This window comes from Arvicanthis niloticus, chromosome 4, assembly GCF_011762505.2.
Source record: "Arvicanthis niloticus isolate mArvNil1 chromosome 4, mArvNil1.pat.X, whole genome shotgun sequence".
Taxonomy (NCBI): Eukaryota; Metazoa; Chordata; class Mammalia; order Rodentia; family Muridae; genus Arvicanthis; species Arvicanthis niloticus.
In genome coordinates, this window is record NC_047661.1 from 92,991,637 (window position 1) to 93,016,883 (window position 25,247).

Here is a 25,247-nt window from a genome sequence, read left to right on the forward strand (position 1 = left end):
TTCTGAGAATCTTCTAGTACTTTGTCAACCATTAATCTATAATATGCATTGTATTCTCTGAGATTTCAATTGTCTGACATTATTTGCCGTGTGTGCGTGCGTGTGTGTGTGTGCGTGTGTGTGTGTGTGTATTTGCTTTGATTATTATGTGAGCTATGTGTTTAATTTTGTATGTGTATGTGTGCATGTGTGTGTGTTCTTTATTACCCATTTAGAACTCCACATATATCAAACACATCATATACTTGACAGTAGCCCATACATCTTAGTAAAATCAACTATTTTCAATTTTTATTTACTTTATTTGTATGATAGTGCATAGTTTCTGTTGAACTATCTGTAACTTTACTAATATAATTTCATCTGTTTTCAATATGTTGTGAATGTTATACCGGATTGTAATTTAATTTCATTGGTTTATTTGTTTTTTGTTGTTGTTTTATTAAAGGTTGTATAGTTGCTTTATTGCATATAATGAAGTCAAACAAATGGAGACTCTCCATTCTCAGCCTGGGACTACAATTATAAATCATCTGGTTGATGGCTTCTGAGGGCAGGAGGAACAATTTTCTTTTGTTCTTAAGGTCATAAACCCTAATAGGTATACAATACACCAATGGGAGGACCCAAACATAGATCAGCACAAAATTCACAAAGTGGGTTATTTAAAACAACAAAAAGGAGAAGATGAAGTTGAGAGTTCATGGGGAGGTGGAAGTGGATCCAGGAGTGTGGGAGAACTGGGAAGTAAATAGCCTAAACATACATAAATAATTCTTTTTTAATTAGTGAAAATATTATATTAAAAAGTTTTGTTTCATTATGTCTAGTTTCTGTTTTTGAAATCTGGTACTATCATTTTTATTTTTTTATTTTTTTCTCCATTTTTTATTAGATATTTTATTTACACTTCAGATGCCATCCCATTTCCCCATTCTCCCCTTAGAAAACCCCTATCCCATGCCCCCTTTTCCTTTTTGCATTTATACATTTTTTAAAAAATGTTAATCAAAGGCTTTATAAGTTTGGTATTGCTCAATCAGAGGTGTAGCCCACTAACCAACCTAGATATATGAACTATCTTTGACTGGTGGAGATACATGAACATCTGCCTCCCTGTCTCCCCCCTCTTTCTCTCTTTCATCACCTAGCTTCTCCTCTCCTTCTTCTCCTCCTCTTCTTACTCCTTCTCTTCCTCTCAGTCCTCCTCCCACCTTAGCTCCTCCTACATATCACCCTTCCTGTTAAAATGAAACTTTTCTCTCAAAATACAATTAGAGCATAATTATGCCGATTTGTACCAGTGAGGTACAAGATAGTCCTAATACCCAGTCCATCATTTTGTTGACTAACCAGAACCTCTGTCATCTATCCTAACTAAAACATCTAGTTCTGATCCTGGCTTTAGGATGAATGTCAGCTGACGACCATCCACTCAAATGTTTTCTCTCAAGGTAAATAGCCAGGATTGGCTATGAGGCTATAAGTTTTCAACCCCGACAGAAATCCAGAATGACTGAGTTTAACTATAATTGTGGGAAGCACAAAGCATAGCTTCTAAAAATTAGCCAATTTATAGAGACCTCTGAACACCTGGACAGTCCCTCTACTACAAAACATTGGAGCATCTATTCTTCCGCCTTTTGGCCCAGGATCATCATTTTTATTTTTATCAACCACATTTTATGTTTAATTACTTTTTACTCATTTTGTGTGCTTCTTTTTTTTATTTTGTTTAGCACTCTTTAGAAGAGTTATATTGTTATATTGTATTCTAATTCTGTTTCTCATTGGCCATGTCACCCAACAAGAAATGTAGGGACAAAAATGGAGCAGAGACTGAGATAATTAGCTGATTAATAAACTACCCAGCTTGAGATCCATCCATGGTGGGCACCAAATACTGACACTATTACTGGTGGTATGCTGTACTTACAGACAGGAGCTTAGCATGGCTGTCATCTGAGAGGCTCTACCAGCAGCTGACCAAAACAAATGCAAATATTCACATGCAACCATTGAACAGAGATTGGAGGCTCATATGGAGGAGTTAGAGGAAGAATTGAAGGATCTGAAGGAGATGAAAACTCCAATATGAATATTAACAACTCCAATAGAAACATTAACAGTGTCAACTAACCTGGACCACTGGGAGACTAAACAACCAACCGAAGAGCATACATGAGTTTGTCTGAGGCCCCAAACACATATGTAACAGAGTACTGCCTTGTCTGGCCTCAGTAGGAGAGGATGTGCCTAATCCTGTAGAGATTTGATGCTTCAGAGAGGGGCAATGCAAAAGGGTACCCTCTCAGAGGTGAAGGGGATGGTGGAGGGGGAAGGAGAACTCTGCAAGAAGGAACCAGAAGCAGGAGGTAACATTTGGGATGTAAATAAATAAATACAATAATTAATTAATTAATATTAAAAATAAATTAAAAGTCATAAAATATCTCTCTTTAAATAAATAAGTTTTAACATCCCTGCCTCAATGATTTTTTATTAGATATAAATGCAAACAAATTTTCAAGCATTATTCTTTTACTTAATTGCCTCTTTTCGTACTATGGTAATGGATGTGGAAGGAGATTCAAAACATATATTTCTGGATATTAATTTCTGAGCTACTGAGGAAAGTGGAGGTTCAGATCCATGACTATCACCAAAAGTAGTAAGTGCCACAGTAGAAACATTAGTCCTATGTCAGAGATGAGGCTATGTAAAAACCTGAAAAGGAGTATGGAGTGAACCGAAATGTGAAACCAAATACAGATGATAGGAAATTAAATTAAAACAAGCTACTGTTTATGGAAATGCCTACGGAGAAGAGTATGTGGCAGCGTGGAAAGTTACAAGTAAATCAGTAGAATTGGAATATTTTTATCTAACAGTTAGGAGACCTGATACTAGGGAGACATAAGTCCATGCACATAACTTGTGTATTATGCTAAAAGACATAATTTTGTCATGGAGTCAATGGGGAGCCACTAAAGGATTTCTGAAGGATCAGATTTGCATTTTGAAAGGATCTTTGCATTCTTACTAAACACTCAGCTGTGATTATATAAATGATCATCTCTTTGCTGAACCTGAATTCATGGATTTGCAAAGATTAAAGTTAATTAGAAATAAAGACCCATGGCATAGTCTCCTTAGCCCAAAAACTTGCCAGTCACAGTCCTATCTTGTGACTAAATACTAAAAGACTGGACATTAAACTCTATGAACTATTAGAAGTCAATGGAATTTCATGCTGTTCCTATGCCAGGTTCTGTGATCTACAGCAAAGTTTGGTATACTTTATCATCTTCTAGAACTTCTATGATGTCAAGTTATGAATTTCTCATAAAAATCAAGAGACTGTCATAGAAGTTGAAAAGAACATGATTATTGGGTAAATGAGAGTGTATAGATAAACGTTGGAGAGGGGTCATAAATTCATTCTTGCATAATCTTAAGTTTCACTAATTTGCCAAGCCAATGACATTGTCTTCACAAACCAATTCAAAAATCATTGTCAAGTCAACATTTTTATTTGCTTTAATTAGTCCCTCATTCTGGCTTAAGACAAATTTATATTTGGTTTTCAGTATTTGTTTTGCTTTCAATGGCACTGTTTCCTGAAATCTCCAGTCATGAATGTTTTGTCAAGCCTGATGGAGGTTTGTTTCTGTAGTGTTGAAAGCAATCAGTTAAAATGGCAATTACATTTAACATTTGTTAAAACTCACAAATAAAATCATTAACCAGCTTTGTCTTTTCCTTGTTTTATGGTAAGAAAGCATTCTAATAATTTCCAATAAGTATTGAAATATAATTACAAACATATTTTGAAAGGGAGGTTTTGTATACTGATTGTGGGAATGTTATTTAAACTAGCTACTGTCAAAATTGGAATGGAAGTTCCTTAAAAATACTAAAAATAAACGTTCCCTATGGCCTATTCGAAGACATTCATCTAAAGGGCACTAAGTCATCATACCCAAGAAATATTTGCATAATAACATTTACTGTACATATGCAGAATAGTTGAGCAAGAAACCTACCTAGATGTCTATCAACCGAGAAATAGATGAAGACTTGGTACAGTTACACAATGGATTTTTTTTAGGCATAAACTGAATTAAATAATATCATTTTGCAGGAAAATGTTATAGCTTGATATTATCATAACAATCAAATAAAGTCAGTCTCAGAAAGATAAACATTACATGTTTTCTCTTATTTGTTAATCTTATATTATATATAGACACATAAAATCATGTATTTAACATGAAATGAATCTATACGTGAAACTGTCTAAAAAACAAAAGGGAAGGTGAAAAGTGAATTCATAAATTTTAAGGCCATGTGTTCAAAGCATATTTTATATATTTTTATTATCATTATTTATTTTTTCTTTTATTTCTACACTCCAGATTTTATTCCCCTTTGTTCCACCTTCCAACTGTTCCACATCCCATACCTCCTCCCCTTACCCTTGTCTCCAAGAGGATGTTCCCACTCCTCACCCCATGCCACCAGACCTCTAAACTCCCTAGAGCCCTCAGTATCTTGAGGGTTAGGTGCATCTCCTCTGACTGAACCTAAACCATCAGTCCTTTGCTGTGTATGTGTTAGGGGTCTCATATCAGTTGATGTATGCTGCCTGATTAGTGATACATGGTCTAAGAAATCTCAGTGGCCCAGGTTAATTGAGACTGCTGGTCCTCATACAAAGTCACCCTCCTCCTCAACTTCTTTTAGCTTTTCCCTAATTCAACTGTAGGGTTTGGCAGCTTTTGTCCATTGATTGGGTACAAATATCTGCATCTGACTTTTTCAGCTGCTTTTTGCGTCTTCTGGAGTACGGTCATACACTAATTATTTGCGTTCAATCAGAGGATCCCAGGTGAGAAGAAGACATTTTCCTTGAAAGTTGTGCTCTGACCTCCAAGAGTATACCCAAACTCTCACAAACAAAACACAACACACACACACAAACATACACACACTAACACTAGCAATATATAATATATATAATTAAAGTAAAAAGAAAAAACCTCAATGCATTTAATAACAGAGTGAATAAAATTTGGATACTTGCTACTAGTATGATTTTACCTCATAATATTATTATTTATAAGTATATATTAATAACTTTGTAATAGTTTGTTTTTGCCTCTAATGGTATTGATACTCAATCCTAGAGTCATGAACTGGCTGGGGAGGCTCTGTCACTGGACCTTTGATTTTGGTTTTCTCATCAGTCACTACCCTCTATTTTACATTATCTTATCCTTGCATTTAAAAAGCTGTATTTTCATGAAAAGAAATAATTGCAGAGATTAATTACTAGATTGTATAAATCAAGAATTTAACAACAAAATGATGAATATTTTCTTTTCTCATTTTCATTTGATGTTGCTAACTTGCTATGTCTTTTCTCTCTTTCTGTGACTTTCAGGCCTCTTAGCAATAGGGAAAAGTTATGTCTCAAATTGATATGCTAGAGATAAAATACAGGTTGAAAACACTGAGTCTGAGGTGTCTAAAAAAATTAATGAGTGGCATCTAGCAAAGATTACATATGCAAATACTGCATATGATGTAATTAGAAAATTATTTATTTATTTAATAACTAAATCATTATTGATTAAAAGAAAACCAAATGCCACACATTGTTCTGGGGATTTGAACACAAAAGTCCCTTCTCAGAACATATTTTAAAGTAGGAATAAACCATATAGTGACTAGCAGACATAACAGCAACAAATTAATAGATAATTATCAGATTCTTAATTTAGAGCAGTTAGGAGGAGTGGGGGATTACGTAGAAAAAGTTTAAAATTAAACAATGAAAAACTATTATCTGAAAGACCAGAAAAGCAGAATATAAAACAAGAAAAGGCATGGGAGGACTTTACAGGTCAAAGGCATTAGGAATTAACTCAACAATTTTCACTTATATAATGAATGTAAAAAGAAAACAACAAATGCTAGAGGTTTTTATTGCCTTTAGATAATTCTCATGTTCTTACGCACGAACTCTCTCAATGTTAGGTAACAACTGAAATCAAAATACTATAGGATTTTTTAAAACTTACTGGAACACATCTGAAATATTAAAGTACCATAAAAAATGAAAGAGTTATACTATAGCCTCTCATACAAACAATATTAAAATATTTAAAATGCTTATGTAAATGCATTATGTAAATAAGAACTTTCTTTGTAATATCAGGTACACACATTTTAATGTCATTAATTGATCTTCGTATTATCTATGAAAACAAATTCATTTTGAAACTCTTTTAGTGGTACTAGCTAAAGTTTTGATAATGCTGCATAGATTTCAAAAATAATGTCTATTAATTATAGGCGTAACAGCCTAATTTTAAGAGGTTTATACAAGTACAAAATACTTTCATGCATCCAGTGAAAATTCAAGATCTATAAATGTTACATAGTTTATACATTTTATGATTATAGTTTATAATATGTTCCATGTTGACTACAGTCACGAATCATAAATCACAAGATGAACAAAATAGACACGTCATTTATTTTCTATAAGTTAATGACTTTTTGGATTAACTAAGGGGAGATAAAGAAGGAAAGCACTTCATAGACTTTCTCCCTTACACTAGAAATGTTCCATATATGGCTATATACAGATACATTACACAGTATGACCTCAATGTCGTTAAACTGGTTGTATGGAAATGTGGTAGGTCATTGCCACAAAACAAATGACTAAGTAAAAGAAATAGAAATCTACTTAGATAAATTAAGCAATTGTTTTATTTTAGCAGGGAGCCAGAGGGAGGTAGGATGCTGGTGAATACTGCTGCTTTCTTTACAGCTTTTGTTGTGCAGTGGCAGGTTTAGTAGAGCTTTGATTTATTACAGAACTTGATTGTTCTCTACAAATGACTGAGCTTCTCTTAAAGAAGTGTTCTGTAAGTATGCTCTGATCATCTGTTTTCATTTGTATTATAATTACCATGCAGTGCTCAGTTTGAATCTCTAGATATCATCAACCTCTCCCATCAGTTCTTCCTGGAAAACTGTCATACACTTTGTCTTATTGACTCTATTACAAATGCTACTCCAGTGCTCAAAATGCAGAAAACATGAAGTTACGAAGAAATATCTACACAGAATTCTTATTTCAATTATTAATACTGTGACTCACGAGCTCAAAACAGTTATGTTTAGGGAGAAAATATTAGAGGAATACTTGTTGATCTTGAAGTTTACAATTTATATGATGTTCTCATCTTGCATTTTCTGTGTGCTTTAAGTACATCTTCCAACATTTAAGCAAGCATATTATACTTTCTGTTGGTAGGTTCTTGTTTTTTTATTTTATTTTTTATTGGATATTTTATTTATATTTCAGATGCCATCCCCTTTCCCCATTTCCCCCTCCAGAAAACCCCTATCCCATGCCCCCTTTTTCTTTTTGCTTTTATACACTTTTTAAAAATGTTAATCAAAGGCTTTATAAGTTTGGTAATGCTCAATCAGAAGTGTAACCTAATACCCAGCCTAGATATATCAACTATCTTTGACTGGTAGAGACACGTGAACAACTGCCTCCATATTCCCTCTCTCTTTCTCTCTCTCTCTCATCACCTATCTTCTCCTCTCCTCTTCTCCTCCTCTCCTTACTCCTTCTCTTCCTCTCAGTACCCCTCTCACCTTAGCTCCTCCTACATATCACCCTTCCTGTTAAAATAAAACTTTTCTCTCAAAATACAATTAGAGCATAATTATGCCAATTTGTACCAGTGAGGTACAAGATAGTCCTAATACCCAGTCCATCATTTTGTTGACTAACCAGAAGGTAGGTTCTTGTTTTTAAATAAAATGATTGTATAAGCTACTTTAGGAAGAGTAAATATATCTAAATATGTGTTATAAAATTGTTATCTAGTCTTAAACATATGTAAGAGAATTACAAGCTTTTAAGACTAAATAATAAACAATGATAATTCTGTAAATTGTCGCCATTTGGTAACTTAATTTTTAATTATTTAGTCTCATAGAAGTTTTTTGACATGAGTGAGAATAAAGATTCTAAGTAATATACGTAAATACCTGAAAAAGAACTTGATGTTATGCCATGCTAATAATGGAATGGAAATTGGTTTAAAAAGCAGTTGTAAATAAAAATAAACTAGGTATAAATATGCTTATCAAAGTTATCCAGAAGTGAATAAACACAACTCTGCAGTCTCAAGATAACTGTTTTTAATTTTTATCACAGAAAACACACAAAAATATAAATATAGTTATGGTTATTGGGTTATTATTAAACACTAAGCAACTTATCCTATTTCTTTTATCCTGTGGTCTCTTCATTAGGCACAACTCACCCCTTATACTGAAATTTTCAAATATAGTTTGCAAAACAATGTAGTTACACAGAGGCAGACATGATTAATATCACATTATAAATAAATAATGTGGCAAGAAACTTCTCTGGTTATAGTTGTCTAAACATTTCAATACCAACTGTGGTTTTCACATTTAAAATGGAGTAGTTTTAATGAAAATTTAGATGATGTTTTGTACATCATATGTGTCTGATACCTCAACCAATTTCTCTGCTTAATGTGAAAGGTCACATAGGCAAGATCTATAGCTCTGGTTTGCAGACTTTCATTCTTAACTAAATACTACTTCTTTTAAAACCAATAGTATAAGCTATATTATGGTAGATATGGTTAAATGAAGACACTTGTTCTAATGGCTGACAAATTCTCTGCCTGAGGTCACTCACTGTTAGCATTTACATTGCTTGAGTTTCAGGCAAATAGAGTTGTCTGGGTATAGTCATTTGTTTCACTGTGAGTGAAGGTGTCTTGCTTTCCCTTGCCTCACCCACATGTGACTCAGCTCTGGAAAACAAAACTCTTTTTGGTTAGTTCAAAGCTTACAAATCATTTACTCTGCAGTCCGCTGTGTGCCTCTCATGGCTGTTGTCTTTTCTTCAGATGCAAGCACAGGTCAGACTGACCAGGAGACTATATATCTGAGTATTAATGTGTGGATATGGAGAGAGATTTCAGTTGGGGTGACTAATGCACTATATCTATACAAAAGAAAAATGCAAAGCCACTTCAATTATTCCTGCAATGTATTTTCAGGCTTGCAGTATCCCCCCCAACACACCTACACACCCCACAAAAAAGTACACACTGCCTAACCCAAAGCATTTTTTCCAATTAAGTATTTGTAAGTCGCCATACACGTATCTAAATAATTAGATGAGTCTGTTATTTTTAACATGTGCCTTGAATAGAAAACATAACTGCACTAGCAGTTCACTTGAAAACTTTGTCTAAAGCACTAAATTTTAAAACAAGTCCTCTGTCAATGACAGAAGGTTCCAGTGCAGTGCCTGTTTCATAATAACGTGTACAGCTGACTCTCTGCGGCTCAAGTTGCCAGCAAAGTCCTTTGGTTAACAAATTCCCTCAAAATACCAACCCCCCCCCCCCGAAAAAAACCCCAGGAGCTGTAGTGATGTCATATCCGTTGTTCAGGTCTCCACACCTCTCAGCAATTACTCTCTTTATCCTTTTGAGTCAAAACTTTTGAGGTCTAACACAAGGGGAGAGGGTAGACCAGGGCGCACCAGGTGGAGGCGCTTCAGCACCTCGGCCAGCACCCGCGGCAGCCCGTCCCAGCCTTCTGAGCTCCAGGACTCCCCACTCTGAGATGCCTGCGGAATGATCGCCCCCCAGGGCGGCTGCCTCTGCTGCCGCTGCTGCTACTGCTGCCGCCGCCTCAGCTTCTTTCCACTCTTCTCTGACTGGCAGGCAGAAAGTGCAACTGACGTGGGAAAGGTCTCCGCAGTGAGTGAAGTGGCTACATAAAACAGAGTAAAGAGAGGCAAAAACCCACAGCAGAATGCAGGCGAGGTCCAGCCTTCTCAACCTCCTTCTTCTGTCTTTACTTGCTGGATTAGATCCTTCCAAGGTAGGGGCAATATTTTGACTCGCTTAAAATAAATGTGCAAAATGTAACGATCTGATTAAGATGCGGGGAAAATGTCCAAAACGGCATGGGGGACTGTTTTTTCAGCGACCCTGTGGTGTCTAATGCATTCATACTGCTTGGTAGATAACAAGGTGAACTACCAGAGGGCTAGCTTCTTAAGGTAATGTCCTGGTGTGAGGGGGGAGGGACCAGAGTGAAAATAATATACATGGGTAGCAGGCAATGCGGTTCTCCGGGGAATTTAGCTTATTCGCGGTACAGCTGCTTAATGTTCTCTTTAGAAGTAGGACGGGCCACGCAAGGGAGTTTGCAGTAGAAACAATGCAGTTTATAAGCCTATGTTTGTGTTAGATGGTGAGCTGTCTCTTTGTTGAAAACAGGGAAGCGTTTTCCAGCTGATGCTGGTCAATAATACTCCCATCAGCGACGTGCTGCGGTTTGTGTCCAAAACATTGGGGAGGCTGCTTGTAACATAGGACAGAACAGCAAAGCTACACTATCTGCATGACCAAAAGACATTGTGAGAGGGACTTTGTGTGTCTTTCCCTTTCCTGAAAACATTAGGGAACCCCGAGGAAGTTCTGGTGATCTGTGTTAGGAGACAGGAAGTGAGAAGCCTGTTAAACTAAGGAGGGCATTAGAAAGGATGAGTTATGATATAGCTGTAGAACTCTGTAAATTATCCAGCAATGAAAGTGAACGCTCAGTTCATCTGGTACAAAGCGGGGAGCAATGGAACTATGTTTCCAGCGATGTGTGAGGAAAGCCTATTAAGGATGGTCATTTCTGAGAGGCAAGCATTCTAAGAAAAGCATAGTTCTCTAGAGTAAGGGATAAGGCAACTGCTAGACTAAGGTATGAAAAGCATTTGTGATTTTACATACTTACTTGGTGGACAGCAACATGACATGGTTGAAAAAAAGGATGCCCGTATTGTAAAAGCCACCCAATGCTGTACTTTGAATTCTTTGAAGTTATTATGTGAATTGACATTGTCTATGTAATTAAAGCAAACAATTGACTATAACAAAGGTATACCTAGCTACAATCTATTCCTGGTTGTGATATTTCAAAGCCTACCTTAGTATATAGTATAAAATTATAATGGTATAATATTACAGGCTTTTCATATTTCATATTTAGAAAGATCTGAGAAAAATAAAACAATTTTATTATGAACCCACAGTTGTCTTGACGCTGACATTTTGAAAGCTTCAGTGTTTGAGAGACATGTTAACAAGCCTAATGGTATATTGTATGTACTAAGGTATAGCTATTAAGCATTTTACACCAGATAAAACATCATTGCTTTGTTTATATATTTTTTATTTTCCCTTTATGTCCCTGCACTCATAGTAACATATTCCATTCTGATTCTCAAATTATATTGGCTAAGACTGGTGCCTTTATTTTCTCATCTCTATAATTTAGAATATCTTATAAAAGTATGCATTAAAAATATAATTAATAAATTAGAACAGTTTAAGTTCCTAGACTTAAAATGGGCTATGGGTTTCTGTGAGAATTTGGAAGTGTGGGTTCTTAATGACAGCTGTAGGATTGATTGGATATGCCTGGGATCTTTAATGTATTAATACAATCATTGCTTGCAGATACTTTTTAATATATTAGGACACATAAAGTTGATTTCCCCAAGTAAGCATCTCTGCTTTGGTTAATTTGATCTTTGTTAATTTTTATGACACATGATTATTCAGTGATTTAAAACTTTCCAATTATGTCAGTCTGAACTCTGAATACCTGGTAGCACTGAGCTGAGAAATCCAGGGAAGAACAGGAATCCATTCACTTTTCAAACTGTGTTCAGTTTCTAAATATTTCAAAATAGTATTAAAAGTCTATATCATGACATTTTGCTCCAATATTACATGAAATAACAGACAATATTAAAAATTTAATGAATGCTATGTAATTTAATTTACAAATGTTTTGGATTTGTCAACAAAATATTATTTTTATGAGAGAAAATAGAGCCTAATTTTATCTTCCACAAAATTAATTTTGTTTAACAAGCTGTTAAACAAAATCAAATAAATCAAATAAAACATTTTAAGTAGTAACACTGGGTTATCAAAATAATTGCACCCAGCTATAAACTTTAAATTTTCTCAGCTTTAATTTAGTTCTGTCCAGGTTAAAAGTTTAGGGTTTTAAAGATCAGGATTGTTGTAAAAAGTTATATTTAATGAAATTAAAATTTAGCAATATAGTATCTCAGATGACTGCAATTTGAGGGTCATTTCTTAATAAATACCATTGAAATAATTAGAAATTCTAACCAGATGCTGTTTGTATGTGGGAATAATACTATGCCAACATACATTTCAAAAACAAATTTATTTTTTGTGATTGTATACCATCATGTACTCTGTGTTTACTGAAAGTATGAATATAATTATTTATAGGTGCAGCTAAAATTACAGTAGGAGATCTCTTGAAATTTGAAAATATTTTAAGGTATAAGGTTCTACCTATGTCATCTAACTCTGTTCTACAACTCTGTGTTCTTTATTTAAATTTTTTAAATAGATGATAGTTTAGTATCACTGGGACCAGTTCTCCCAACTCCACTATGAAAGAATACACACACACACACACACACACACACACACACACACACTGCCTGCTTTATGGATCCCCTGCCTTGTGATTGGAGTCGACTTCACTTTTTACATCCTTCCTTCCTCTCATCTAATGCACTACAAAATTGAAAAGATTAGCATTTCCTAGCCAAAGGGAGGCAGTTTGCCACTAATTAATTATTTGTATTTTCATATAAAAATATTGATTTTTCCTCAGTAAATGTATTTGAATTATGTTTTCTTAATTAAAGTCTAATTAACAAGCTTCCAAATCCTTCTAGAAAAAACATAAACTCAAGAGCATATGTCATTGCCTATTTTAAGAGATGCCAACCAGTTCCATTGTAATAGGATTTCTAAATTACAGGAAATATTCTTCATCACCAACAAACTAGTAAACATGTTAAACCTGAAACTTGTACAAGATTGCTTAGTTTTCCCTTTCATGACAAAGGAGCATATCTGGATAGGAAGTTCCTGACAGCGGCTGCTAGATGGCATCTCTGTGCTTTTAAACCAAAGGCACTGAGATCAGTAAATGACCTTGATAGGAGAGTGGGCTTCTTTACTCCTTTTGAAAAAAAAAGAAAATTAAACAGTTCATTATCTGAACATTATAGCAAAACATAATACATATGAATCAGAACCTCAGAATGGTCTCCTCTGCAATGCTGAACCATGAAGACAGGAGATTGTAAATATGTCAGGACAGGCTGCAAACAGAGCATTTATACTGAAGCCCCACTTGGGAAGCAGTTCAAACAGGTGCCACGAGCATATCTACATATTGTCGAGATGGCTGGACTTTAAATAAACAGTTATAAGTATTTTGCAAAATGAATTGCAAAGGAAATATTGCTTGAATTGAGGATGTATACGATCTTACCCCCAAAATAAAAAAATGTTTCAAACTTAGCACCATGAAGCTAGTTAGCATCACAAATACCAACTGTAACTATGATTCAACAATGATCTCCACTACCAAACAGTTTTGATCTATCCAAGACAGCAAGGCAATCAGAACTTTTACTCTAAATAAGAAAATTGTGTGGAAGTCATATGAGTGTAATGAGAACTAAAGAATTTTCAATAACTATATTGTTAAATGTTGCACAATGTCTATTTAAATGATCAGCCTAAATTAGAATAGAGTATGTCTTGATGTCATTTGGCAAGACTATGCAGTTACACACAAGAAACCCTAATATTATAAATATCTACAGTTCAAGATAACCTATCTATGTTTTGAAAGAGCAATTCTAACTCTCAGTTTGTCTAAGTCTTCTATAACCTAATTGAACTTTCACTTTGGAAAAATAAATACTATTTCTTACTCTTCTTTCAGAAAAGTTGAAAAGGTTAAAATGGCACAGGTTTCCTTAATTTTTTCTCATAGAAAGTTATTTCTTGTATTTTTCCAATTGATTATTGTGTGATCACTGCTCACTGTCAGAGGGAAGCACAGACTGGGTTCATCATTTCTGTTCTCTTGATAACATGTGTATATCTTCACGACATTGTGGGAAACCTGATATAGGGACTGGTAATATGAAACTAGGAGCCAAGATATTCTTTTGTGTGTTCATGTGTACATACTTCTTCATACAAATATGTGCAGATAGAGAAAGAGTGTTGCAAGCATATATGTGTCTGTGCCTCTGTGGTGATCAGAGGTTATTGTAGGGCATCTTCCTTGATCATGCTTCACATGTTTTTTATTTAGGCAGGGTTTTTCACTGAATTCAGAGCTTGCTGATATGATTAAGCTAGCTAGCCAGCTTGCCCAAGAGATTCCCTGTTTCTGCCTCCAGAATGTACTGAGATTATTGGCACCTAGAAGGCCCATCATATGAAGATCAGAACTCTGCTCCTTAGTCTTACACAGTAACTGCTTTAAATACCTAGCCAGTTCCCCAGATTAATATTTTCAAAATATCCTCATTGCAGTCTCTAATTCTATAAAAATATTTGATAATTCATCAATATTTATAGCTTCTCTTACGTAGCATACCTAGTATGATCACAAACTTAATGGTTCTAGGGATGAACCTCTCAGATAATAACATGTTTTTAGTCTTGTGTTTACAAAGCAGAGCCTCCAATTGGTCAATTTCTATACCACAGTCCTGTTCTTTTATCTCCTCATATGTGAACCATAAATTCAGACTTCCTTCCGGTCACCCTTCAAAAGTAACAAGATCATTTATCTGCCCTGGGATTCTGAAGGCCAAACTTTCAAACTGTGGCCAAAACGTGTTTTTATTGAAACATTCCCTTTGAAAATCAAAGTGAAAATTCTTTTTCTCTCTAAAAAAATTCTTCTTACTAAAGAGATGTAGGAGGTAAATGAGAAGACTCCACAAGAAAAGTCTGTGGCTGTCTTTTCCTAAGCAAGTACATGTTTAAAAATCTTCTAAAGACTGGGGATTATTAGAAAAAGCTCAATTTCTTTAATAAGAAAATATACCATGAAACTGGATAAAACTGCATAATAAGGCATGGCATTTAACTTACTTAAGTGAACAAAAGTTCTGCCTAAAAGCAATCAAAACTTAATTGTCAGTAGTGACACTAAGAAAAGAAACAAGAAACAAACTGTTATCTTGGTAGTTGAGGTAAAGTTACATTGGGTCATGGAGATAATCTATGAATTTACATATATAAATAATACTTTCTTGTTGGTCTAAAGTACTCCAGTAATAAAACAAAGGATTTTTTAAATGCTAGCCTTGTTTAAGTTGAAAATACATGGTTGAGATGTAGTCCATCTCATTTTAGTACAACCAAAAAAAGGACCACTATCAAACTGTATACATTATTTGTTAGTCAAAAGCATGAACATTTTCTTTAAATATAAAGTTAGCACTATGGTTGCAATATATACTTATGACTTTGTTAGTTTGTTGCTTGTAGTATAGTACATTGAACCTAAATCATAAAATTATATAAGAATTATAAGATAATTTTTAAAATGCAATTTTTAGGAGCTAGAGAAATGGCTCGGTGAGTAAGAATACTTACTGCATTCACATGAGCCCCTGATTTGAATTCTCAGAACCCACATAGAAGCTCAACTTGCCTGCACATTTGAACAGACCCATGCTAGCAGGCCAACTCAAGCAGCCTAACCAAGAAAGAACAAGCTTTGGATTTCATTAAGATGACCTGTCTCAAAAAAATTAGCCAGAGAACAATAGTTTGGCCTCTATGTGGACCAAACACACAATGTGTAGCTTTTAAAATACATTTTTGATCTACTATAAAATTAGAGAAAGGGCATGAAATCATAAGAATTATATTTTAATTCCTTACCATTAAACTTGTCTATAGTCAATTAACTGAGATAATAGTTTGTGTGTGTGTGTGTGTGTGTGTGTGTGTGTGTGTGTGTGTGTGTGTACTAATATATCAATGGGGCTTACAGATAATATTAATATATATGAAGATACTTTTTGTTATGGAATTGGTTGGTCAAATGCTTGCATTATGTTACTTGGGTTACCAAAATTGCATGAGAATCCATATTCAAGACACTGAGGGTCCCTGCTCCCAGTTGATTCTGACTGCTAAATGAAGTTGTCTGTGGCCAATGTCTAGGCAGGGAGACAAAGAGAGGACTTTAGGATTCACTAGCAAGGTGAGGGGGGAAGGGGGGAGGGGAGGTTTTTATCACCATGCTGGGAAAGCATTAAGATCCAGACTTGAGAACTGTAGAAGAGCAAGCATACTAATCATGTAGGAGCTGGGAAAGAATAGCCGAGCACCCCCCCCCCCATGGGTCTAGAGCTGCAAAGATGGAATATAGATTTAGTAAGGAATAACTCAGGAACATCAGAAGGGAAATTTGGGAGTGGCCTAGCCAATGGGCTGTTTAAGGCATATTAAATATAAGGTCGTGGTGTGTGTGTGTGTGTGTGTGTGTGTGTGTGTGTGTGTGTGTCTTTCATTTGGGAATCCAGAACACTAGAGCAGGTAGTGCAGAACTTGAGCCACCACCACTGGGGTGAGCCACTGGGGTGATTTGAATGACAATTGCTTCCTGCTACAGCATTTAAACTGCATTATTACATGCAAATATTGTAATTCTGTCAATGGAAGTATAATCAAGCCTATATACCTGTGTCTCATACATTAAAGACTCAGAATCACACAAAGTATCTCTCGTTTCCCTCTGCTCTTGCTAATTTTTCATCTTTTCTCAGTTTTCAGGAACACTAAATTTGTAAAGAGTTTCTCATACCCAGAATAACGTTTTTATGGAAATTTCAATTGAAACTTATCTCACAGAAATCCACATTCTATTTATCTCTTATAGAAGAAGAAAATCAAGATTAAAAAAATAATTTCTTAATTTCAAAACCAGTCCAAAGTATTTAGGCTAATTTTGGGCAGATCTTAAAGAAATTGGATATACAAACATAAAATATAATCTATGGTTTACACTGCTTTGTGCCCAGTGTGTGAACAATTGATTTTTGTGACTATACTCAGTATGGCACCAATGCAGTATTTACATATCTCTAAAGATGCAATGTGACATTAAAGAGGTGAGGAAAGAAATTTTTCTCAGTTATAGAATCTAAAAATATTCAAGGCAACAAGGTCATGAAGAAAGAATCACAATTACAAAGAGGGTTGCTATGTTGATTTTTTTTCTCCACGTTCCTTCACTTGTACCTGTGTTCCTTTAATTGAGACTTATAGAAAGTTCTTGGCCTGATTTTTCCCCCTTTGTGTCTGTAATAACATTTCTGCTGGTGTTGTTCATCATATAGTGAGTTAACCAGAGGAATATATCACTCCACTTCTCTTTTCTCAACCCAACCTGTGTAAACTGTATGAAGAACAAAAAATTTATGAAACCCACTGAATAAGATTGTAGAATATACTTATGAACAACTAGCACTGAAAAGATAATATCAGCTCAAATTGCTTGTATACTGTATCATAATGAAATTTACATGACCTTAGCTACTTGCTATAGATCATTTAAGATATAGGACTAGAATTAAAACCAGTTCTCTATAAAGCACGATACAATTGTAATGGCATCAACAATCATTTTCAAAACTGCTGTTAAAATATTTTCTAAGTTTTGCAGCTGGGCATGGTGGAACACACAGAACAGAAAATAAGAATTGTGACTTCTACACTAGACTGGCACAATGTAGCCAGGCCCTGTCTCAAACAACCTGAATTCACCCTGGCACAGCAATAAAAATAAAATGTTTTCTAAGAATACTTATCTCTCACTTTTTTTTCTTCAAAAACAAGGTGCTGCAAAGATTTTAGTGCAAGCCAGGCCTTCTATCCCTCTCATCAAGAGAATAAAAATAAGCACACTTGAGGAGGCTGCCTATGCTGTGGGACTCATTCTTACCTTGCCCCAGAAAGGGCTTGCATTTTTTTGCCAGCATGTAAACATTTTACCTATGTTTACTATGAAGTTCAAATATCATATTTTCCATGAAGTCTTGTTTGGTATTTCTTGCACTTAAAAAAAAAAGTAATCTCAATAAAATGGCATCAATTAAAATGAAAGACATACTTTATCTCTCTGTGCATCTATGGCTATTGATACTATATCTGTCACAAAAAAATGGGTAGGTGACTGGGGTAATTTTTCTCCTTCTAAGTTTACATAAATATTACCAATGACTTAAAAAAGTATTTACTGATAATTTATTACTAGTTTTGACTGTATCTCCTCTTTTCAAATCATGTTTGTCACACTATGTCTCTCTCTCTCTCTCTCTCTCTCTCTCTCTCTCTCTCTCTCTCTCTCTCTCTCTCTCTGTGTGCATGTGTGTCTCTGCATGTGCATATGTGTGCACATGTGCACAGGCCAGAGATTTACTTGGTTTTCCTTCAATTTCTATCCACCTTATTTTTTGAGACAAATGTCTCACTGAAGCTGGATCTCACTCATTTAACTACATGAGACTGGTTGACAGGCAGATTCCAGGGCTTCCCCCTGCCCTGGTTCTGTCTCTCCAGCATTGCAATGCCCTACATTTTATACCGAGTTCTGGTGATGAAACTCTAGTCCTTACCTTCAAAGGCAAATACTTCAACTAAACCAATAACACTCTCAAAGGCCTTTCCATCAAAATCCCAAGGGCAGCCTCTTTGCTCTATGTCATGGTCACTCTTTTTGCCTTTGCTATCTAATAACTCAGCTATTTTTCCATGTATTCCATACTTACTCAGTGATTAAACAAATACATAAATTGAGAAATTCAAAGCAGGGTCCAAGAAAGGAGTCAGTCATGTGAGGAGGATTCTGATTCTTTTGACAAAACCAGACAAGAGTCTTATAACTCAGTTTCGTTAAAAACAGACTTGTCTAGGAATGCTTCCATACCTCTCCCAAGTGTAACAGATAAGAGTGAGTTTAATTCAGATTATTCATTACAACTGGTTATTGCTATTTATGTATATGCCTCTATGGAAAGCATGTTTTTGTCACAAGAGGCTTGCCATTGTGGTTGTACATTTTTCTCACATGACTCCCCATTACTCTCACAGTATAAATTGTCTGATGCTCCAAATAAAGTTGCCTATCACCTGAGACTTTAGTCTGCCTCATGTATTAGTTCTATTGTACCAAGTCACTCTGCTTCTCAGGCAGTGAACAAAGAAATAGCTAAGTGCTTTAAAGTTCTGTCTTAAATGGTATAAGACCGTGATCCTCATTTTAATCAATTCTCCCATTAGATCAGATACTGATTGTGGGGAAAGACTGATTTTAGGACTTTGTATTTAAAGCTGATAGATTTTGTATCAGCTTATCTTGATTAATGTTGAAAAATTATCTCTAAAGATTGAATTGCCTTAGCAAGGCTCTCTGTTATGCAGCACTCCATGATCTTGTGGCTTTGTCTTCTTGTTTCATGTACAGTAGTGTCTATGTTCACATATCTTCTTATCCCTTGTTTGGTTTTCTTATTTCAAAAATGTCCATTTTATTTACATAGGTTATACATTGAAATATCTGATATCTAAATGTGTGTGTTTATATGTTTGTGTGTGTGTGTGTGTGTGTGTGTATTTCTTATGGCTGTTCTTAGCTAATATAATGTCTGACCTTTTTGATAAAGCAGCACATTACTTACTGCTTCAAAGTCTAGTCTGTTGAAATGATTCTCAAACTCTATGCTCCTGCAATGTAGGACCTAAATTGTGCCATCTAATTTAAGACAAGTCTTCTCCGATCTCACTGTTTCAGCCTAAGACCACTATAAAGCATATTAGCTAAGTATTTAAAAAGTGGGTAATATATATCTGAATTATAACTCACTAATATCAGATAATACAAGCTTTCTCATTAACTATGTAGGTAGAAATGCCCTGAAAAGATATGCCAGTAATAAAGTTGTTTAAACATCACAAATTAACAGTCAGCTATTTAGATAACCCCAGAAGAGGGCATGAATAAAATAGACAATCCTTTTAGTTTTTCCAACCAAGTTGAAGATGATTAAGAAGCATCATCCCATGGTGATTTAAGAAGCATTACTAGAGGGAGCAATTCTAGATGGCAGGATTTCTTCAAATAGATACTTGGCATTCAAAGTGTTGGTAGACTGGTAACAAAATGCCACTGGTGAACTGGTGATTGACATACAGAAGATGCCATCACTTCTGGGAATGAGCCATCTCTATTGATGTGTAGGGAATTGCATCTCTAGAATTAGTAGCAGTGATTAGTATATTTACACCTAATGTGTATCATGACATACCAACTAGATCTTACTTTAGATCACTACAGCTCAAAATAAACTGAAACATTACCTGGCTCAAAATTCCCTGGAGATTTTAATTATAAGGTATACAGTGTTACAGACATATTCTAATCTTTACATGTTGAATGTTAGACAAAGGGGAATCAAGTGATACCAGTTTCTTTACAACTACCTTAGGGATAAATATGAAGATATTTAAATATCAAGCACTTAGGGATAAATATGAAGAAATGATCAGAGTTACAAAGCTCACCCCAAATATACATCTGTTAATATGAGTCAAAACTGGACAAAAAATAAGGAAATAAGTGAATAGTAGAAATCAGTTATTTATTCTTGGTGTCTTTCCTTGATGCAAAAACATCACAAATGTCTTGTCAAGCAAAGTGAGAAAAGATTACAGGTCTAAATAGTTGATCTAAAATGAAAACTAGAACTTTAAGAAGTAATGCAATTATCAACCAATTTATGTATAGCATAGAAATAACGACAAGCCAGAATTAAACACAACAGAACTAGGAAGTGCTTACCATAAGATCTGATGCCTGTGATTCCAGTCCTTGGAACACTGCATCAGGAAGACAGAAAGGTGCTCAGGGCCTGCCTGGGATACAAAGTGACTTCCATCCAGGTCAACAGTGGAGATAGGGTGAGGAAAACTGAAAGAGGAAAAATGAAAAGATGACTTTAGGGCAGGTGTTTGTTTACACCTAATGAGAACTGGATTGCTTGAAACCCTTACATGTTTATACAGACACAAGACTCCAGTGGCAACTATTTCCTCATATCCACATCTAGCATTAACATATTATGTTCAGTAATCTGAAACAAGGCTGGTCCTCACTTCCTGTGAATATTCACCTTTGAAGAAAAGTTTCAACAGTTCAGTTAACCTTTACTAATTTTCTAATAAGGAGAAATAGAAGGCAGATTTAAAGGAATTCATTGTTAAGCACATTTTCTCTTTCCTATTTGCATCTTTATTTGCAAAGAATGAAGCAGTGAAAACTGAATTACATCTTGTTCATTTGTACATAATCATATAGGTAAGGCATGTTTTTTCCACTCTCAAGAGGTTCAGCAAAATTAGTATTAATTTAGCATATAAAATGAAGATAATAGAAGAGAAGCAACCATAACAAAGAGAATTGCATACATTAAGTGGAAAACAGGAAAGTTATAGCAGAGGAAATCAATGTAAAATTAGTAGTGAAGAAAGCTTTGCCTGAAGCCAGCTCTGGAAGAATCTAGTGATCTTGTTTCAGCAAACCTATGAAAGTCTTGACTGGTCCAATTCTCTGCAGTAAAAAAAAATTTAAATAAAAAAATACCATTTTTAATAAACAGACAAACATTAACTCTTAATGAATTAACTCTCAGTTCATCTTCATTGCACACTCCTTTTGCCTCAGCCTCCCAGGGTATTTAAATTAAAACAGAAAATAAAACTTTCTAATATTTCTAAAACAATTTGAGATAAACTACCATAAAATCTTTATAAATGTATTATATATGTATATTTATTTGAACAGTAATAGCAACAAATAAGACCTCAAGCTATGTTAAATATTTGACTTTTTATTCTGCATTCTTCCATTTCATCATTTTTTGAAAATTCAATTGGAAGATAAATTAGTGACTGCCATAATGTTACTTCTGCCTTCATCTACTAAGGCTAAAACAAATGATTCATTGATAAAGGAACAGGGAGAACCCATTCATTTCAATTCTGCATTTAAAATGGGCTCCGATAAAAACTCTTACCATATAAACCTCCATACCAGAGTTTGAAGCTCAATATTCACAGTGGAAGGAGAGAAGCTTCTCTCTAAAGCTTTTCTCTGATTTTCAGGTGTGCATCCACCTGCATACACATTTATACATAAAATATAATAATAAGAGAAAAACAAAGACCCTACCATATCAAACATTTACCCTTGTTCTATGTTTGTTTCTTATATTAGGAAATAAGACAGCAGCCGAGATACAGAACTTACTTTTATCAGATATAATGAGAAAATTCTTCTCAAACTAAAGCAGATCTTTCAAAGATATTTTTTTACTACCAACTTATTTTGTTTATTTTTGGTAAATATGATGGGGAAGAATGCACAGTGTCTATATTAGACAGAACTCTCCCAACATACAATGATGTTGAGAAGTTAATTTTGCTTTAAAGGTGTACATTTGCTACAGTTTTAAAGCCCATATCATATTTTATACTGTGGGATCATCAAAAGTTGGTCTGTATTTGAAATGGATAAGGTTTCTTATGGCTGAGAACTGTATAGTACAAAAGGAGACCTTAGGATGATAACAGATTTTCTATGGGAAGAGATGTCTAAAGAAAGATAACCGAGGCAATGAAGATAAGATAGGATAATGCAGTGAAATGAAACTGCACATAGGAAGTTGCCGACGATTAAAATAACATGAGGAGGAATGAAGATCTTTTCTGTTTGATTTGAGTTCTGCTATGCCTCTCTATGTCAAAGCAGACGTTGATGCAGATGGAAAGGAAGAGAACTTTTAGTGATATTAAAATGGGAAAGAAATGGTTATCTAAAGGAATGAAGTCAAAATCCACATCAGTTTAAAAATTTTTCTGAAATTCAATTATCATAAATTCAAACAAGATGGGAGATCAAATAAATGGGACATAATTTAGTGATATTATTTGGAATGCTCAGAAAAAAACAAAATCAATGTATAAATTTTGTGCATATGCATAAAGGGCACAGAAATATAAAGGTAAGAGAGAAGATGTAATGACAGAGAAAAATTTTCTCATATGACTATGATGGCTCACAAGACCCAAGATCCCCAGCTGGCCAGATGGAGGTACAGAAAAGTTGCCAGTATAGTTTTAGTGTGAAATTTCACAGATTCCAGATACAGGAAAAGACAAGGTTTCAGTTCTGTTTGGAGTCAGGAATAGCTGAGGATCAGCTCATAGCACTCACAAAGTTATAACTATCACTTGGTGTGTTTGTACTAACATATCTTTAACACACTGAGTGTGGTCAATTCACATTAGGTAGAATAATCTTTTATATTAGACTTTCCAGTACAAATGGTACTCTTATCTAAAAGCAGTCTCATAGACTTCTTCATTATAATGCCTCACAAGCTTACTATGCAGTCTACTGCTAAGCCTAATTAATGCATAAAATTAGCTACGACACTAGGAATGTGAAATTTTATCTATATACCTATACAACCAAGTATGACTATAATATCCTCTTCCTATAGTCCTAATTAGTTAACTTTGTAACTACCTACCTCTTTCAGTCATCAGTTAATTTTTGTCTTACCTTAATATCTCTGTGAGCCCTTTGAGATTGTTTATATCTGCCCTGTCGAAATGCTACCAGTTGGAATTTCATGACATGCTTAGCTAGAGTGTACTACTGTAGCCTGCATCTTTACATCAAAATGAAATTCAGTTATTAAATGTGCTAGTCAGGGCAGAAGAGATGTTTCACTGCTTAAGAGAATATGCTGCTCTCAGAGTACTATAGTTTTCCACACAGAAATATATATATATATGTGATAAACATGCATGCAGACAGATACATAGATGAATAAATAGATACAGATATAGAGAAAGAGATATATAAATATATGTGTATGTAAAGTCAAAAAATATTACTTAATTACTAAAGGCATCACAGAATTCATGACAAATAAAGTATCTTTTGCTTTGCTCTTATCTAGTTACAAGATGAATCTATTATATGGACCATCAAGTTTGCTACCACCAAAATTTTAGTCTGGCTGCATGTTGGTCGTTGATCCTATATCCAGTGGTATGTCAGTGTTGATTTATTGTGAACTAAAAAAAAAATTATTTAATTTTACTGTTTTAAATTTCCATGTGCATTAACTTTTAAAGTTCTTCTGTTATCTCAAAAATCATAAAATGTTCTATCGTAACATCTAAATTATGAGTTATTAGTTGCAGCCACATAAACTAAGCTGATGTGATTTGGAGAAAATAACAATGAGTGGTAGAAACTTGCTATAGAAGTTTGACTCCAATCTCCCTTTCATAATTGGACTAACAAGGCCCAAAGGACAACTTTTCAGTGTTATTTTTAGATTGTCATAAATCTGGCAGTATTAAAATCTAAGGACACAGAAGTAATCAACAAAACACAAATGTGTGCCTTCACAAAAACTTTGGAGTAGTCAAAAGTGAACCAGAGAAAGGAACAAAATTTATATAAAATATTACCACTTTGTGTGGTAGACAGACAAAAGTATAAGAAACAAAGAAGATTGTGTGATAGGAACACGAACACATGATCAGAGTGGACTAAACAAATGATTAGTGAATGTGATATTTCAGCAAACAAAGAGAAAGATAAACAAAGATAAGTACAAAGGATAACTTTTCAGGAGAAAAAAACTTTGAGTTAAGATTCAGCTAAGCACAGGTGTATGTGTCATCTTTAAGGAAAGACAAGATATCTAGAAAACATCAACTGAATGAGAAAAAGGAGGCTGCCAGGAATAGAGAAGAGAGAGTCAACAGATCAGCTAGATGGATGCCTGCAGGTTTCTTTATGGGTTCTGAACTAAATGGGAGGATATCCAGAGTTTGAGATTAGATGAAACATGGTATAATGAACGTGTTAAAAGAACCATCTTGCTTGCTATGAAAGTGATTTAATTTGAATGGCAAAGAAGGATTAGAGAAAGGAAGATAGTAACAAGGTAAATATAAAAGCTAGCTACAGAATCTGCCATCAACTCTCACTTTTGTGGCTTGAACAACAAGACAGAAATGTTTCTTGACATTGAAAATGGTGGCATTCATGTGTTTGAATGCTTGACCCACAGAGAATGACACTATTAGAAAGGTGTGGCCTTGTTGGAGGAAATGTATCCCTGTTGAGATGGG

General features: G+C 34.7%; 1 protein-coding gene across 1 annotated transcript in view; it reads left to right on the forward strand.

The window, feature by feature from the left end:
• Window positions 1-9,527: 9,527 nt before the first annotated feature.
• Olfm3 (olfactomedin 3) overlaps window positions 9,528-25,247 on the forward strand; it is a 194,344-nt gene continuing 178,624 nt past the window's right edge. Inside the window, exon 1 of the mRNA XM_034500498.2 lies at window positions 9,528-9,972. Coding sequence (XP_034356389.1) covers window positions 9,904-9,972 — 69 coding nt within the window. The 5' untranslated portion in view covers window positions 9,528-9,903. The remainder of the gene's footprint in view (window positions 9,973-25,247) is intronic.